Genomic DNA, 17136 nt, shown 5'->3' with positions numbered 1-17136 from the left:
GGATTAACATCCCAAAGGACATACCATTTCTGCCAAAATGTATAAAGTCAGGCTACATTAGGTACTGAGAAAAAGAAAGAACAAAAGTTGACTAGTATTAAGCTGCCTGAACTGAACAGTTCTGGTGAAGCTTTCTAAAAAGCCATTATCACAAGTGTAATCACACATGAAATCACTATACAAAAACATGAAGATTGCTGAACAGAAGGTTAAAAAGACAGCCACATTTACCTAGTTGGATTTCCTTTCCTCAGCTGTATCACAAGCCCCTCCTCTCTGCATATAAAATCCTAATTTCCATACACAAGCTACATTTTACTAAAATTTATGCTTTGCCTCACTGGTCTTTAAACTGCAATCATCAGCCACCTTGTGCCTCTCCTTGATAGAAGAATTTCCCTCAACCTGCAATTTGTCTGTGTTCTACTTTATTGGAAAAACCCTCAAAGAAAGCTCACTTCTTCACCCCTCTGCTTTTTCACCAAACACCTTCCACAGATTTTATTACAGAAATAAAAATTCACATACTCTAAGTTCCACTCACCAGTTCAGCTGTCATCTCTATTTTAACAACTGCCTACAGGATCTTCCACCCAATTTGAACTGCTTGCTTTCCTGAGACTTTCCCCACTTTTAAAATTATTATTTCAGAAAATAATCACTATTTTACCTGTCATTTTTCACATTTAATTTTCGTTCTCCAAATACAGGCTACAACCAGGCATTGTATGTTCACACTTCCCTTTTTAGCCTTCATAGCCTTTCTAGCTAACGCACTCATCCTACTGTTGGTTAATGTAACGTTTACATTTCTCATGAGAAATATCACAATTAGGTTATAATGCTACATGACCTAACCACATAATTATTTTCTATCTGTATGTTCCTCCATTTCTGTGCCAATAAAGTTCTTAGGGAAGAAATCATTTTTTGCTCCATGTTTATACATCTGCGCATAGCAGGATCCCAGTAATGAATCACAACCCTGTGATCTATGGTGGTGCAAATAAATTCCTACTGCTTACCCTCACAGCTGTACAAGCCAGTTTGCAAGTAACAGAGGACTCATCTTTCAATGTTTTCTGTAACAGAGGTATGCAGTCTATCAAGGAAAAGAGATTTCCTAAAAAAAAAAAAAAAAAAGCAATGAAACATTGCTATGTTACATTAGAAGACAAAAAGAACAAAAAGACACCCCTAAAATAAATTGTTACCTGTTGAGCTTCTGACATTTATTAGCCATTTTTCCACATCAAAGCGGGATTTAATTAGAATGGAGTTGACAATTGTTCCACAGAGAATGGCCGTAGCTCCTCTAATCTGGGGATCTCCATGGTCAATGTAGTTCAGAATGTCCGATACATATTGCTCCTCTAAGAAAGTAAGTTACAACTACTTTATTTTAAAAATACTAGTATTGGACCTTACTGATTCCTAAAAATGTTTCAGTGGAGGTCTCAACTATTGGACAATCAATATCAGCACATCCAAAATACGTCCACCATAGTTCTCCCTTTTTGAGATCTTTCTGTGCAAGCAATCTACATACAGATCAATCACACCATTCAAACCAACAATCACATATATAAACACTAGTGATTAATTTCAACTGTAAACAAAATGCTCTGGGGAAATCTAAGAAGCATTTTGGTCAATATATCATACCAGCCGCACACTCCAGGTCCCTGTGATTCATTTGTAAAAACGAACCTAATGGCTTAGAAACCATCTATAAGAAGGACTGAACTAAATTAGAAGAAAACATTTGTAAAATAAACAAACCCCTTCTACATACTAATTGTTTTAAAACAGCTTCAACTTGTCAGAAGCTCTACAAGTTCATACATTGAAACTTAAATCTTACTACAAAAAATATACCTCACCACACACACAGCACGTTCATTCCAATTTGTGCAATATTTGCTCTCAAATACTAAACTGGATCTGGAGTTTTCAGTGTAGTTGCTGCCTCACTGATTTGGGAACCCAAACACACTACTAAAATGGAATATGTGAACCGCAACATACCATACTCTTCTCCCATTGCCTCCAGGGGTGTTTTATACAGTTTGCTGAAGAAAGACTCAGGGTGAAGTGCAACGGCTGCTCCAACACAACTTACTGCCAAGGCTTTTACACTGACTCTCACATCTCTATCAGGAACTAAAGCTGTGAGGAAGAAATAAAAATGAATAAAAGGAAGGCATTTAAAAGCTCCCGCAATTGTTTTAGATTTAATTAAAAACACTATATAAAATAACACTATATAAAATAAATTAGCACGGACAAAAATATGAAGGCAGAGCAAGCAGTTCCAGTTTATCAGAGGCAGCAGAGATATATGGCTGCTTTTTTGCCTTCCTCAAATAAACTGTATTTGAAATATACTTGAAATATTCAAATACAGCCTTAACATACTTCCAGATCACTTCCTTCCAAAACCAATACATTATATGGGTACATGAGCAAGTAAGAGTTTAGAAAAGGGAAAAAACCAAACATCTTAAATCAGTCATACACCATGACAGGAATGTGGTTAAGTCCCCATCCCTCGAAGTATTTAAAAACCATGTAGATGTGGTGCTTAGGGACTGCCACAGAAAAACCTCCAATATTTCCAATAAAGTGAGATGAAAACCAAGACAAAGCAAACTGATCGTATTTCCAACTTTGTACATGGAGAGACACAGAGAACTAATGAACCTCAAAGACAAACGTACCTCCTTTGTCCCCAGTGAGCAGGAAGGAAGCTGACAGCAGCCTGACGCAGTGCACCAAAGGAGCACAGTCTCTGTCAGTATAGTGCCCTATGTCCCCCTTTACCCTGGAGGGCTATTGAAGGCAAATCACAATGTTTATACAGAGAAAAATTAATCTTCATTGAAATAAAATATTAAGCACAACAAGATTTAGAAATACTGCATATCCTCAAATGTGTAAAGTTTAACACAAAATGAATATATAATATTCATATATAGTTTAATATATCTTCCCAAAAAAGGCCTCAAAATGTAATGCTCTGGGGAAGTTTATATCCAGTATCAGAGCTGGTTCAATTTTATTACAGAAACACTATATTGCAGATTTTTCTAAACTACCTAGACTTGCTGTTTGCATCTGAAGAGCGTGCTAAACTACTTGTTGCCATCACACTTTGGAAACTTTGTATGAAGAGCATATTATTTCCTAGTTGTTCCCAAAGAAGACTCACAGTTTTCTGTAGTTTCACATTTAGAATTCCCCAATAGTCCAAGCTGATCTAATTCTGCCTGCCACAAATGAAACTTTTGCCCCAGCTCAGAACAAAGTCCGAAGGTAAAGTCAAAAAAGAGGAAATCAGTAACTTGTAGTTAGAATGGCACAAGGCTCAAAGACTAACACCTGAGAAGATCATGAAGTTACCTACACAGGAAGCAACCAGCACAAAGATATTTCAAGTAATAAAGTAACAGTGTAGCCTACTAATACACAGACAAAAAGGGTTTGTGTTCTCAGTGTGTTCTGGTATGGCTTTGCTGGTGATTGCATTTAAGATACCACCATTTATGAATCCACCTTACGTTAAATGAAATTCAGGCTCTAACTCAGATTCCCTATGCAACCTTAGTTACTTTGACCTGTAACAAGGCACATCACATATACATGCTTTCCAGTAATTTACTTCATCATAACTGTAATTTTAGGGGTTTTTTTAAACTTCATTGTTTTAAACTTTAAAACTGACCACTTCTCACCTTGTTCTCGTGATCACCAGCATCTGCTGCATCTTCTTTCGATGTAAATCGATCCACACTGCTATCAGAGGGCTGCCTACTATGGCTCATAGTTTTCAGCAGGTGAGGCTGCTGAAGAGCTTTAGAAAAAAGGGCAATTCATGAAATACCATTTCAGATACAAACTAAAAGCACTTTAATTAAACTTAATTATACAAACATGAAAAATAAATCAGCAGTGATCAAAACAAGTGATTGGTTACATGTGTTGAAATATATTCTTTATTTTACGTATCAATCTAGTTATTTGCTTTTCATATCCATTCATATCCATACATGAGTCTCCATTCCCTTGGAAGTGCAGATGCACCTGAACACCTGTCTTAATGGTGTCACCAGTCTGGCCCCCCCCTTGTATTTATCAACTTACCAAGAGAAGAATTTCTGAAGGACTCTGATGAATCATCTTGGAGAATATTTGCAGCTTCATCTTCCTCATCCTGTAGCTGCCCAATTTGCATTCCAGAATACTGTCCTTCAGCACCCTCCAAAACCTACACAGTGCAAGGACAGGACTTAAAATAACTTATCTTTACACAGAGTATTAAATCTGAAACATGCAGTGTTAGTAATCTAGAAATGATCTGAAAGCAAATATGAGCCTGATAAACATCAGTGTCCAGCTGCATGCAAGGCCCAAAGCACTTCCCCTCCTCTGGCAGCACTGGGGCTATTGGAGGCCATAGTTCCATCTGAGAGTCTCCCAGCTGAGCCATGAACTTGGCTGTTAACAGGAACAAACTGGATCTCTCTGTCCATTGCTCCCCTGCAGCTCCCCTTGTTTCTTCATCACAAATGTCTCTCTCTCAGCAGTTACAAATTACAACCAACACCTTTACTGCCACAAACTGAACTTGGCTCTTGCTGTCAAACTCCCCCATAACCTAAATTGTCCTGGATATGTGAAGTCAAACTGAGAACACAGTGTAGAACAAGAAAGGACAAATAAGTATAAAGTATTTTAATTTCTTCATTCAAAACCAGAGACTACTAAAATGGACTCGTCTGGAAGAGAGTTTGACCCTTGGAACCAAGGCAATATATAGGCAGTAGGTATACAGAAAAATAACCATAAAAATTAATCATAACAATCAACAATAGTAAAAAAACCAATTTCACTAATTTTATCAGAAAATAGGACACTTCTTCAGTTTCTTCCTGTCTTCATAAGCACCTGGAAATTGTTCATTAAAAAGCTTGTGTGTCAGTAACTTGGACAGCTATTTAGTCTGTCAATTAAAAAAGATAATTTTACATGTAATTACTGCTTGTAAACAGTATGCAAACAGACATATGGAACAGTCTGACAAGAATTTGCATAAACGCATCAATAAACACACCTTGTCAATAAATGCCTGCTCACTGTGGCCTCTGCACTACCTTCATTCACTACCTTTAATTCAGACAGCAATTATCATCACTCCTTTGGTTCTTGAATCCTCACACTTGCAGAAGTGTTTTCTTACCGTAATTATAAGTTTTCTATTTTTTGCAGTGCTAAGAGACTATTACTCTTCCAAAGTTACTATCAGAAAACTAGAGTCAAAAGTTTGATAATGTTTGAAAAAGTCTTAAAAAGTTCTAAATTTTCCCCCTTTTGCATTTTCTGCTCTGGCTTCCAGTAATTGTATTTTTGCTGGTTTTATTACAACCTCACAATACAATTGCCCAAGAGAGAAAAATGTCTTAAAATAGCTATACTGTATGCACATTTCAGGTGTTTATTAGATATGTAACTGCTACATTAGTAAATCATGCAGTATTTGCCCATTATAGGAGAAATCCTTACGATGGAATAAAAAGGAAAAAAAAAGATGATGAGTTGTGTTGCCAAGTGTAAAAGCACAGGCAGAAGGCAGTGTGAAGCATTATGTTCCAAAAATATTCCTTTATCATTCCAAATAAACTGTTCACCCTTTAACACTTTCATTAACCCTCCTGCACCAAAACAATTATTAATATATCTACACAAAATTAAGGATATATTACTAAGAGAATATATTTATGTCAGGACTTTGATGCTGTCATTCTTTCAGTGAGCAAAATTTGTAATGCTTTCCCATGACGTACCCAGAGAACAAACTGATTACAGCTTTCTAGTTTTTCATTATTGCTAAAGTGAAAGTGTTAAAAGGAGGTCAAGCTCTCCAATAGAGGTGTGAGCTGCTGACCTTTCCTCTGTTACTAGCTGAGGACTGAAAAGTAGAAGATGAGTAAGGAGACGAATCCAAGTCTGGGCCCTCCATGGAAGAGCTCTGAGATATGTCGGGACCCTTGGCAGAAGGAGATCCCCCCTCTGCCCGCTGCACACTTACAATTTCAGAGCTGTCCGAAGGGGTTACAGCAGAGTCTGGACCTTCTGTAGTAGTCTGAGAGCTATCACTAATTGGTGAGGAAGCCTGTGTGCCATCATTCAAATCCATAGTGGCATCTGACTGGACAGCACTGATCTGGCTGGAGCTTCGACTAAGTACTTCATCATCTTCCCCTTCAGTAGCTGTACTTGTCAAATCACAGCTGGCCAGGTCTACAGAGTCTGACTGCAGCGTATGCTGGGAACGGGGCTGCTCTGTGATGATGTCGTGTCCTGTGGCATCAGCGGCTGAGCTCCCCGCTGACCCAGCTGTCGACACACCTGATGAAGAAGCCAGTTCACTGGTTATCTCACCCTTCACAGAAGCTGCAAAACACAAGCATTTATGAATCAATCCAGTGTTTGAAATTCTATTTCCCTCTCAGCATGGACCCAAAGATTAAACCACATATTAAGCTAGCTAAGGAAAGCATGTAACCAAACTGTTAAACTATAGGTAGGAAAATAGGCATCTTCTAAGATGTCACCCTATCTCTGCCAGTAACTCCCATTAAAAACAGAATGCAGTCAACTTCATTAAGTTTTACACTCAGCAGTATTTATGGTTTCAGTTTTGCTACCATGTCTTTTGAATGCCCATACACTTCCTCATGACCATAACACATCATTTACACAATTTACATAGAGCAATAACAGAATGTATTAGCTGACTGCACTGCTAAAGAGAAAGGCAGGTACCTGCAAACGATGCAGCACTGACATCAGATCGGGTTTCAGAATCATCATCCAAGCCCTCTTCTTCACCAAGAAGTACTTTACCTGAGAAGTGATATAGGAAAAACCTTTAGTTTTCAAAAATTATAGTCAGCTTGAAGTGTTCAACAGTTGAAGTCAGTTAGATGTGAAATCTGTTTTTTAAAAAGTTTATCCAAATAATTTTTCATAGCTATGACAGGCAACAGATGAAAAAATAAGGGAATGAATAAAATGCACATCCAGTCCCTCACTAATTCATCAGGAAAGAAACAGGCAGCAGTGACAAGGAAACAGAGTTAAGTAATCTTATTTACCAGCGTAACCATTCAGGAAACTACCTACAATCTTATTATAATCTTCTAGGGGTTTTTTTTGTGGACTACGTTTACAATCCCATTAATTTCATCAAGTATGTGCTACTCCTAAGGACTGGATAACTGGCATCTGGATGTCTGCCCTCAACTCTGAAGGGCATTAATGCACCACAAGTAATAGAATAAATAACCTCTTCCTCCTTAAGGCTACAAAACTTATCAAAGGCTGCTTGGAACTCCAGAGATAACAGAACAGAAAATGCCCAGGGGGAAGAGCAGTGCAGACTAAAAGCACAAGACAACACAAGTGGGACAGGGTGATGAACCATGGACAACATTGAGAGCTAAGGATTACTAAAGCAAGAAATCTTCAGAGAGGCTTTTGCCATAAGAAACTCGAAAACAACTACTGACATAACCCAACCACCACAGAGTTCTCTTACTCACAGAACATTATCTACTTAAATTACAGGCAGTGGAAAGAGAAAGATACCTGCAAATGCACACTGCCTGGAAGCCAACCAAGGACACAACTGTACTGAAAAGTCTGTCCATGGGACAGAGTGCAGAGGGAGCTACTAAGCCCATCCTTCTAGATGTTGCAAGTCCCTTGCTGAGACAGAGGGATTCACAGTAACTGCTATGAGAAGGACCATTTTGCTTAGACTACCAAGATGCACTGGCAGTTTAAGATTTATAATGCAAGATACTAATGTTGGGATAACTCTGGGTGAATTCCTTTGTACCTTATTCAAGTTATCTGGGGGTAAAAAAGCATTAATACGCTTTTGTATTAATTTCTTTTTCTCAAGTTCTTTCATTCATAGTAGTACCACTGTAGAATTATCTTCCTCTGAAAAACATGTTTTATGATACTCAAACCTGTAAATAAGGCAGAAAAGTAACCATGGCATTTCCATATACCTTCTATATAAAGTAACAGTAATTGAGAACTACACACTCCTATGAATGAATCAGTAAAATCATTCTAGGAGTTCCCAACAAAAAGCATGAAATATAACATATTCTTCCCAATTATTTCGCACATTTGCATCCATTTCACTGAAACAAACCAGGATAATATTCTGCTTTCCACAGCCGACCATTTCTAAAAGAAAGTGAAAGGATAAGAACACTGAAAAACAGTCATTAGGCACATTAGGCTTTGTATGCTTAAATGAGTATATAACACACTCAGCAGGATACTTTCCCACTATTTGATGATAAAAAACACCAGTTAAGTTGCTTTCAAAACATGGGCTTTGATTTCAAAAGGAGTTTTCAGCCTTTTTTGCAAATAATCTTCTGAAGCTGAAACATAAACAAACCAATGCAAGCCAGATGCTCAGAACTGAAGTTGGTCTAATGCAGTAAGATTGCAAAGATGTGGAACACAGAGATTTCTGCAGATCAGCCTCACTTTACACCCCTACACACAAAGGAGCATTACAGCTTGAGAAGTCCCATCCATTGCCCACTATTCTATATGACAGTAGAATGCAAAATGACTTCAAGAAGGAACTGGGAACAGGCTTGGATCTTCCCTCCTTTCTACAATGGAGAGCAGCAGGAAATGAACAATTCACAATTTGAAAATAAACCTGTATGAAGCATAAAATTGTGAAGAGATTTCTTCAAGTTTGTTTATGCCATTGTTTTAGACCACAAAATCTTCATACCATAATCTTGGAAAAGGATAAAAGCTGATGACTTTAGCTGATGACTCATACATGTTTTCTCACCAAGTGAAGGAAAGATTAGTGTTTTAACAAGTACTTTAATTGAATTTACACTATTATTAATACTTCAAAGTTACACTGAAGACTACCAACAAGACAAAGGACCAAAATTATAATTTACCACTTTTTTATTTACATGATATGTGTTGTTATTCTGATTTGTTGTATTCTGTGCCACCTTTGGATGCTGCAGCAATACCTACTTGCAGACACCCATTGTTTCAATCTGTCCTTTCTAAACTAGAAACCATCACTGCATCCAAAGCACTAATTTCCTTCAGCTTTAACCACTACTTTACATTTTGGTATACTCTTACAGCATACAGATAAGGGTATTTAAGCTTTTTGAGATTCCCTGCACATAAAGATTGAAGGACATATGGGGAAAAAGTATAAGCTATAACGGTCCTTCAAGTTCATATAATCTCATTCAGTTTTAAACTACTTTTTCTTCAAGTTTTTCTTTTCAGCATTGAACATCTCTTGCTTACTAATGCTTTCAGTGATTGCACTACACACACAGAGTTTCACTGCAGTAGCAACATTTAGCTCACCTAATGCAGGTGATGAAAGTGTTACACAGTTGTACTTATATTGATTCTGCTATAGTGATATGACTGGTTTTAATCAAAGTGTAAGTGTATAACTAAATATTAAGTATTTTCATGCACAAACTGGGAAAAGAGTACTTCAGAGCAAACTGTATTCTTTAAAATCCTGCTAAATGAATTACCTATTGAAGAAAGAAATGAAAATATACACAAGCAAGACAAAAAATGTATAGAATTAATCACCAAGAACAGAAAAAGAAATAAAAAAGCATTATATTGGAGCATGCAAACATACACGTGCATTAGTGAATTACAGAGAAAAAAACAGGCCTAACAAAGCCAGGAAAGTGAACTATTTTGCAAGTTACATTAATGGTTAAGTACTACCATGAAAAAGAAGAATGCCCTGTTCAGAGAGACTATTTTTCCATGTGCTCTTTAGAAGTAAAACTGCATCAATAATCATCAACATAACTTTGACAGTGAACTACAGCAAAAATAAAATCATATTGCTTTAAATAATTTTAGAGTATCTTGATTGCAATATCAGAAATTACATCAGAATTCTTTCATTGTTTATAATGATTAAGCTCAGCTGATAATACAGGCAGTTGTGAATGAAGACCAAAGTTCAGCAAGACAATGAAGTGGGGAGGGGAGAAAAAAAAAAAAAAAACAACAACCCCCCAAAAAATCAGGAAGTAATGCAATTAAAGATTTGTTTTCAAAAATAATCACCTTTATGCTTTCTTGCAAGAACAGGGCTGCATGAAGACCCCCCTCCAGCTGCAAATCACAGAAAGTAACACATCAGGGCAAAGACAGAGCTAATGAAATCATGAAGGAATTCTAATAGCCATGAATGGGAAACAAACAAACAAACAAAAAAAATCCAAACAAAAAATCCAAAGAAAAACCAAAGCCAGGAAGAAATAGCAAACTTGTTGCTTTTTAAGTCCAAGGTTTTTTGAGCATTCGCCACCAAATTACTTTTAATATTCTATGCTACTTGTGCAAAGTTTGCTTCCAAAAACATGTTCTAAATTTCCCTGTTATGATTGCTTCGAGCTAGTAATTTACCTTCCAAAAGCAGCAATATTGACTGATCTGTTAGTTCAATACAGAATCTTTACAAAAATCCAATCAGAGACTGATTCTTTTGAAATAGGTGAGTAGCAGTTAAGAGAATTTTAAGAACATGCACTCCACAGACAAGAAAGCTGATAGCTGACTTTAACAGTTAAGGATAAGCTTAAATCATGCTTTAATTTCATGCTGGTTTTGGTATTCAGCAAGGAGCTCCCAGTTAATATAAATTCTGATCAGCTTTTATGAATCACAGTTGTCAGACGATTGGTAAGAACATCATTAATTTTGTGGGTGAAAAAAAGTCACCATATATAACTTGCTTTGTGTAACCAAAAATAAAAAATATTTATCAACACAAACTGTAAAAAAACCTCTTTAAGTTTGTCATTAATCAGTTAATGTATATTCACTTAAAGGAAGGAGGGAAAGAACTTCTACTGTACCTGGGGAAAAAAGAATGCTATGCAGAGCTTCACACATTTCATTTTAACCTTCATGCTTTTGGCTAACACTGAGAACTAGAGTTGATGATGTATGTTCATTTCCTTTTACTCAAACTACCAAAAATAGAGCTTACCTATAAGTTCCACTATGCTCCCACTGCGGCTCCTGCTGGCAGCTTCATCTTTGGATACACTGACCTGAGCCATACCCCCGCAGGCGGTCAGGGCATGGAGCAGTTCAGGGGGAGGTGTTCTAAAGAGCTGCTGGAGCAATTCTAAAGCTCCAGTCACAACATTATGGTCCTGATGCTGGGTGTAGTGCAGAGTCAGTTCATAAACCTGAAAGCCAGCAGAGTACTGGAATAAGCCTCTATGAAGACAGAACATATTGTCTTGTCCTATACAACATCAAATTTCTGCAGTAAATTAAAAATAACTGATGCTTGATATATCTGATCTTCACCACAATCTTCCAAGGGGAAAATGTCAATCAATTGTAGCCACTTAACCGCCTTTTTGGTAGAAGTCTGCTGTTTATTGTTATAGAAGGAAAGATCACATCAAAGGCACCATAAGAAGTTTTTTGCTCCTTTGGGCACATCTAACAAGTACTGCTGATTCATTTTTCTGGGATTTCTGGTCATTACTTACCAATAATTCCAGTCACTAGACCAACTATCATTTATCAAGTTAAACAAAAATTTGAGAATTCAGAATGTTCAGTATCAGACTAATGCTTGATCAAGATTTATTTATTTTCCTCCCAACTACTACTCTTCAGGTAAGGGTTATTATCCATATTTTACCTGTATAAGTTGTTCTGGTGAAGGTGAAATCTCCGTTTCTTTCCTTGTTACACCAAAACTGCCTTTCAGGCTGGTATCTTTTACTTGTTGTTGCAATAAAGGTATGAGATACCTTAGTGTAAGTAAAACACCCAGAATTAAAAGAGTAGGACGATCATCTTCTACAGGAATCAACAAGCCTGAGGAGAGAAATGAAGCGGCCAAATAACTTACTGACAGCAGTGGTTAATTTCAACACTACGCTTCAAATGTTATTTCCTGTAGCCCACATAACAGCTTCTTTAAATTAAAAAAAAAAAAGCAAAACAGAACAACCAAAACCCAGCAGCAACTTAAGAGTGCTTTCCAAATGTAGAAACATTTGAAAATATGTATTTTATATACCTGACAATCAATTAAGCAACGTGGGAGAATGATCAGAGGATCCTGTCTCACCTTCCCTGTTTCCTACCTCTTTTTACTTCATAAAGACACAAAAAAATTTCTTTTGTTTTTTTTTGTAATAGCTGATGCTTTCACCGAGTGATCTGGACTCTTTTGCTCCTCTCACCTGCCTCCTCTCTCCACTTGACAGCTTACACCCAAATGTAACTCCCTTGCTCACAGAAGCACTGCTACCCTAATGGAAGCTATTTGCACTTTGCCCTGTTTTGGGAACCTTGTTCCATATACTTACCTGTTAATCACAATCAACCCCAAAGCATATTATGAACAAATATAAGTTATGGAAGAAAACACAACCTTCTACCCAGGGAGGGAAAAAAAAATCAGAATCAATTCATGAAGTTCCTATTAGTGCTTCTGTTTGAATTCTGCATCATTGCCAAGGACATTATCACACATCACTTTAGAGGGAGGCAAGTCACAATGCAGCATTTGAATTTTTCACACTTCTTGAAAGCAGCAATGCTAACATGGTAACACCTTATGTATCTGCAGGTCTTCTTTATCTCTCCTTTTGCAATAGAGTCTACATAGTAAAGAACCCCTTGTCAATAACAAAACTGAGGCAAGTTTCCACTGAAATCCAGAGAAGCTTCTCATCAAAACTTGCAAAAACAACACTAAGACCATGCAAACTTCCCAGCTGAAGAAATATGGAAGCAATACCTGACACAAAGTTGTGTGCTTTTAAATAAAAAACCTCTCAATTTCTGCTCTAAGTTATAACAGAATCTATGTGGTGGTCCTTCTAAGAAAGGTTACAGGGTATGTGATCATGGCTCAGAGCACAACCAGGTACCCTCCATCTCAGATCTCAGACCTGCTGCACTAGCAACCAAGCTGATGGACCGTGTAAGTCTCTTCAGATTCCTGATGCCATCCAAGTTCTCCCAGAATCCTTGAACCTCCTCACTTTCCAACAAGCTGCTTGCTTCCTAAGCCTTAGCTACTTCTTTTCAATATTACTTACTAGCATTGCAGCACAGAGAGAGAGACAAATAGCTTTAGGAGTATCTTCCTCTAACTTAACAGCACATAGAGAAAGTATCAGCAGTGTAACAGGTAGTCTAAGTATCCTTCCTTTACCTGAAAACCTTTCACATATGCAAAGTGATACGTATTCTTAATGGAAAAAATATAATGTTACTTACACATAAAGCAAATTGAATTTTGTGCCCTGAATCTTACCTAAAAGTACATTCAATAACCAGGCATAAAAATACTGTGTTCTTCGTGAATGTTGACAGATGCTTACTGCTGATCCTGCTGCTGTTCGACGGATAGTGGGGGAACTGGATTTAAGATTAGCTATGAAAGCCTTCAACAAAACCTAAAAACAAAGATACCTTACTTAACTTTTTATCAGAAGTGAACTGAGAAGCCAGCAAATGTATTTCTCATTTATTCAAAGCATTACTTCATGTACATCAAGCAAGGACAACTTCTGCCTTAACTCAGACATGCAGCTGTAACACTGCTTTCTGTACCATCTGACTGATAATGCTGATAGCTCACCATGCTTTGGGATATAACAGGGAACACTAACAGGGTAAAGAAAGGTACCTTAATCTCATTGTCATTTGCAAAATTGCCGAAGGCTGCCATGATTTTGGGTATTGCCGCAGCCAGCGTCTCTTGTACCGATTCTTCGGGTCTCTTACTTATCCGTGTCAGACAGGGCAAAAGGTTCACCAAGTATGGCCTACGTATGGCACAGGAGAAAAACTAATTTGAGATCAGAACAGCCATACCCTTCTAAGTATTTTAAATTCATACTCAAGTTCTGTGGTATTACTAAATCATACAAAAATGTACCTGTTAGCTCTACAGAACGTAGGAAAAAAAGAAAAATCTTCTGAACATAAGAGAAGAATATACTTAAAAATACAAGTCACTATCTTCGTAAGTTTTTCCCCTTTACAGTAATGTATAGCATGGAACTAAAGCTCTATTAAAATAAAACACTGATCAAATAAAGCTACTTCAGAGAAAGGTGATAGCAAGTCCTCCAATCTCCTAATTACATACTTAAAGCTTCTGAACAGTATCATTTTGTTAACATCTGTATTTCTTTAAAGGTTCTAAGGAAAGTTCCTTATTAGAATGTGTTTACCTGCACTTTTGAGGCCGAACTAGATGGGCAAGCTCAGCAAATCTCCAGAGTGCAGCACGTAGACTTCTTGAAGCACCATTCTAGACAGAGTATATAACTATCACATTTCATCATGCAAAACCATTTCCTACAAAAAAATTGCCTATAATATACAATATACAATATGTATACAATAGTGTACATTTTACTTAAACAGATAAAAATATAAGGTGTCTGGAAATCATAAATTTCCTTTAGCCAAAAGGAAGTCAAGTCAGTTCCATAACTGCCTTCATTCTTCCAGATGGTATTAGGAATTTTCTGAGTAAACCAGAATGAATAATAAGAAATACCATAAAAGAAAAGGAAACGTCTGAGATCTCTGTTCTGCTGAAATCTGCTTAAAATACCACAGAGAAAGGCATCAGCCAACAAAGAAACTGATGATATGAGTGTCTAAAAATCACTGGAATGCTTGCAGAGATATAAATACAGCATAAAATTGACAGCAGTGAAGATATGCAAATAAACAACATTCAGTTTCTGAGTGCACCAAAGGAAAAATCAACATACTGATCTGTAGCACTTCCTAACGGCTTGACTGCTGAAGTTTAGTATCTATTTGCCCAGACTGACAACTTCAGTTGAGCACCTGACTTGAACCAGAATGCCCTTATATTAGTGTCTAGGGATACAGTACAATTCCTTAGTATTGCTGGAAATACAGAAAACTATGGAATTCAAGAGATGCCTAGGAGGGTGTCTACCTAATGTAGTTCAAACCCAACCAAAACGCTTCTCAAATTGAGTCCCCTGAAGACAAAGCTGAGATGTCTAAAAGCTGTCATTTCTTTATTACTTTCTTTAGCTAATATATCAAAGGCTTGCAGCCTTGTTAGCATGACAAGTAAAAAATACTTGCATCTGAATTACAAAACATGCATTTCTCAGGCTCACAGCCAAACAACAGATTCTGGCATGGCTTCTGAAGTGATACTGATGCACAAACAAAATTCAGTCTGCTGGGTGCCCCTGTTGTACATGCTACCTCTCTCTCACCTGTCACAAATCTGAGAGCACCTTTCAAGAAGCACACGCCAACTGAGCAACAAAATATTTCCTGCTACACCTGGTCACAATGTGCAGAAACTTCAGAGCAATTTATATGTTGGCTGTTTTCTGTTAATTAGGTAGATGCCCATTTCCACACCCTCAAAAATATTGCATGACATTAAGGTACAGCAATACAGTAAGATATCCATACATGGCCCTACATCTAACAGAAGGAAAGCTATGCGCATTGATTTTGTGACTTATCTTCTAGAGTTCTACTATTCCCCCCAAAAAACCAGTATCATTACTGTCTGACAAATAACACCTATATTTTCTGCATTTATAGATGCAAGAGACACAATTTCAGTGATACCGTCCTAAACACAGCACTTCTCTTCTGCAGTCACAAACTTCAAAAAGGCTACCACAAAATTTCTTCCTGTGGACATAATTAAATTGTGTCTTTTGGTGCCTAGAAAGATGCTTCAGTATTTCTCCCTACGCCTCTGTAAGAAGCTGTTAAGTACATATCACACATTCATAAAGTAGTTGTATCAGGTTACTTCAAGCCTTACTCCTCCCCAAGGTTTTGTCAATTAAGAATGTCACTGTCCTCCATCTACTTTTCACCACCCTTTTGGTTCAAGTTATTCTTTCCAGCTTAGTCAGTGGAGCAAACATCATGAACATGCCTTATTCTTTGGGTGGGGAGTCACTAAGGTTAACTTGAACTGCTTTTCAAACCAAATGCTCACACATTTTCTGCCAGATAAGCTTTCAGGAGTGGTTAGATCTAAACAACGGGGCCAACAGTGAGGAATTCAGTAGAATAATACCTTGAAACAGTCATAAATCCTTCTAAAATGAAGTTTTTACCTTGATCTTAAAAGACAAACTATTAATTTACACTAATGTTACATTCCAATATAATAGAACACATACAAAACACCACATTTCAAAATGACATGAAAGAAAAATCACTCACCTTTTTAATCTCTTTATACAGCTCTAACTGTAACCTGGGAAGATTGGAATCCATCAAAGCCTGCAGTAAAATGCATTGAGAACATTCTGTGTCAGAGGGGAGGCGCTTTACAGGAGCAATGTTACACTTGCAGTAAAACAGCTTCAAACAAGGCACAGAACTATCTAGTGGTCCCTATATTTGGTGCATAACTAAGAAAGTGATAAATACTGAGAAGAGACACCTTTATCCTTCACACAAATGTGGACAAACTCCACAAACTCTAACAGTTATTTGCAGTTAATACTGACTGCTTTGCCCACTGTACCTGCAAAAGGCCATATGGGATCAGACTACAAGCAGAGCCAACCTATTGTGCTTTCTGGCAATCACCAGGAGCTGGTACTCATGAACATTAAAACACAAGAACAGTATTCACAAGCAGCAAAAGGCATTCCCTGCTATACTCCCCCACTGTCAAGTAGGCTCCTACTATTTCTCAAACTGAAGCTGTATTTGTACCAGTACCTTTAACAGCCCCTGAAAACCCTTTGTTTCATGAATCAGCCTATTTCTGCATCCAGTTAGTACATATGCTACAAGGAGTTCTGCATACCACAAGTGTCACATCCCAGGATCCAATCAAGCATACAGCAACAGAGCATGTACTGTAGTTCAAACCTGAAGCCTGGCTAAAACCCAGTGTACGTGAAATGAAAGTAAGCACCAAGAAGTAGTCATTTTCTGTTCACCTCAGCTTGATCATTCTCTGTCTTTAAAGTATCAGACAAAAAGAAA

At 37.4% G+C, this 17136-nt stretch overlaps 1 protein-coding gene across 3 annotated transcripts in view; it reads right to left on the bottom strand.

Moving 5' to 3' along the window:
• The window catches only part of HTT (huntingtin), a 77801-nt gene that overhangs the window by 51323 nt on the left and 9342 nt on the right, over window positions 1-17136 (bottom strand). For 2 of the 3 annotated variants that reach the window (XM_032108138.1, XM_032108140.1), the window contains exons 4-18: window positions 16360-16419; window positions 14343-14422; window positions 13793-13931; window positions 13418-13559; window positions 11786-11964; window positions 11114-11318; window positions 10186-10233; window positions 6826-6906; window positions 6089-6453; window positions 4144-4267; window positions 3735-3853; window positions 2721-2832; window positions 2029-2169; window positions 1215-1373; window positions 1026-1123 (exon numbers count right to left, since the gene is read on the bottom strand). In XM_032108138.1, the coding sequence (XP_031964029.1) occupies window positions 1026-1123; window positions 1215-1373; window positions 2029-2169; window positions 2721-2832; window positions 3735-3853; window positions 4144-4267; window positions 6089-6453; window positions 6826-6906; window positions 10186-10233; window positions 11114-11318; window positions 11786-11964; window positions 13418-13559; window positions 13793-13931; window positions 14343-14422; window positions 16360-16419 (2052 nt within the window). The remainder of the gene's footprint in view (window positions 1-1025; window positions 1124-1214; window positions 1374-2028; window positions 2170-2720; window positions 2833-3734; window positions 3854-4143; window positions 4268-6088; window positions 6454-6825; window positions 6907-10185; window positions 10234-11113; window positions 11319-11785; window positions 11965-13417; window positions 13560-13792; window positions 13932-14342; window positions 14423-16359; window positions 16420-17136) is intronic. The other variant, XM_032108141.1, reaches the window with a different exon arrangement.

This window comes from Corvus moneduloides, chromosome 5 (assembly GCF_009650955.1).
Source record: "Corvus moneduloides isolate bCorMon1 chromosome 5, bCorMon1.pri, whole genome shotgun sequence".
Lineage (NCBI taxonomy): Eukaryota > Metazoa > Chordata > Aves > Passeriformes > Corvidae > Corvus > Corvus moneduloides.
This window is presented reverse-complemented; position numbering and strand designations above follow the sequence as displayed.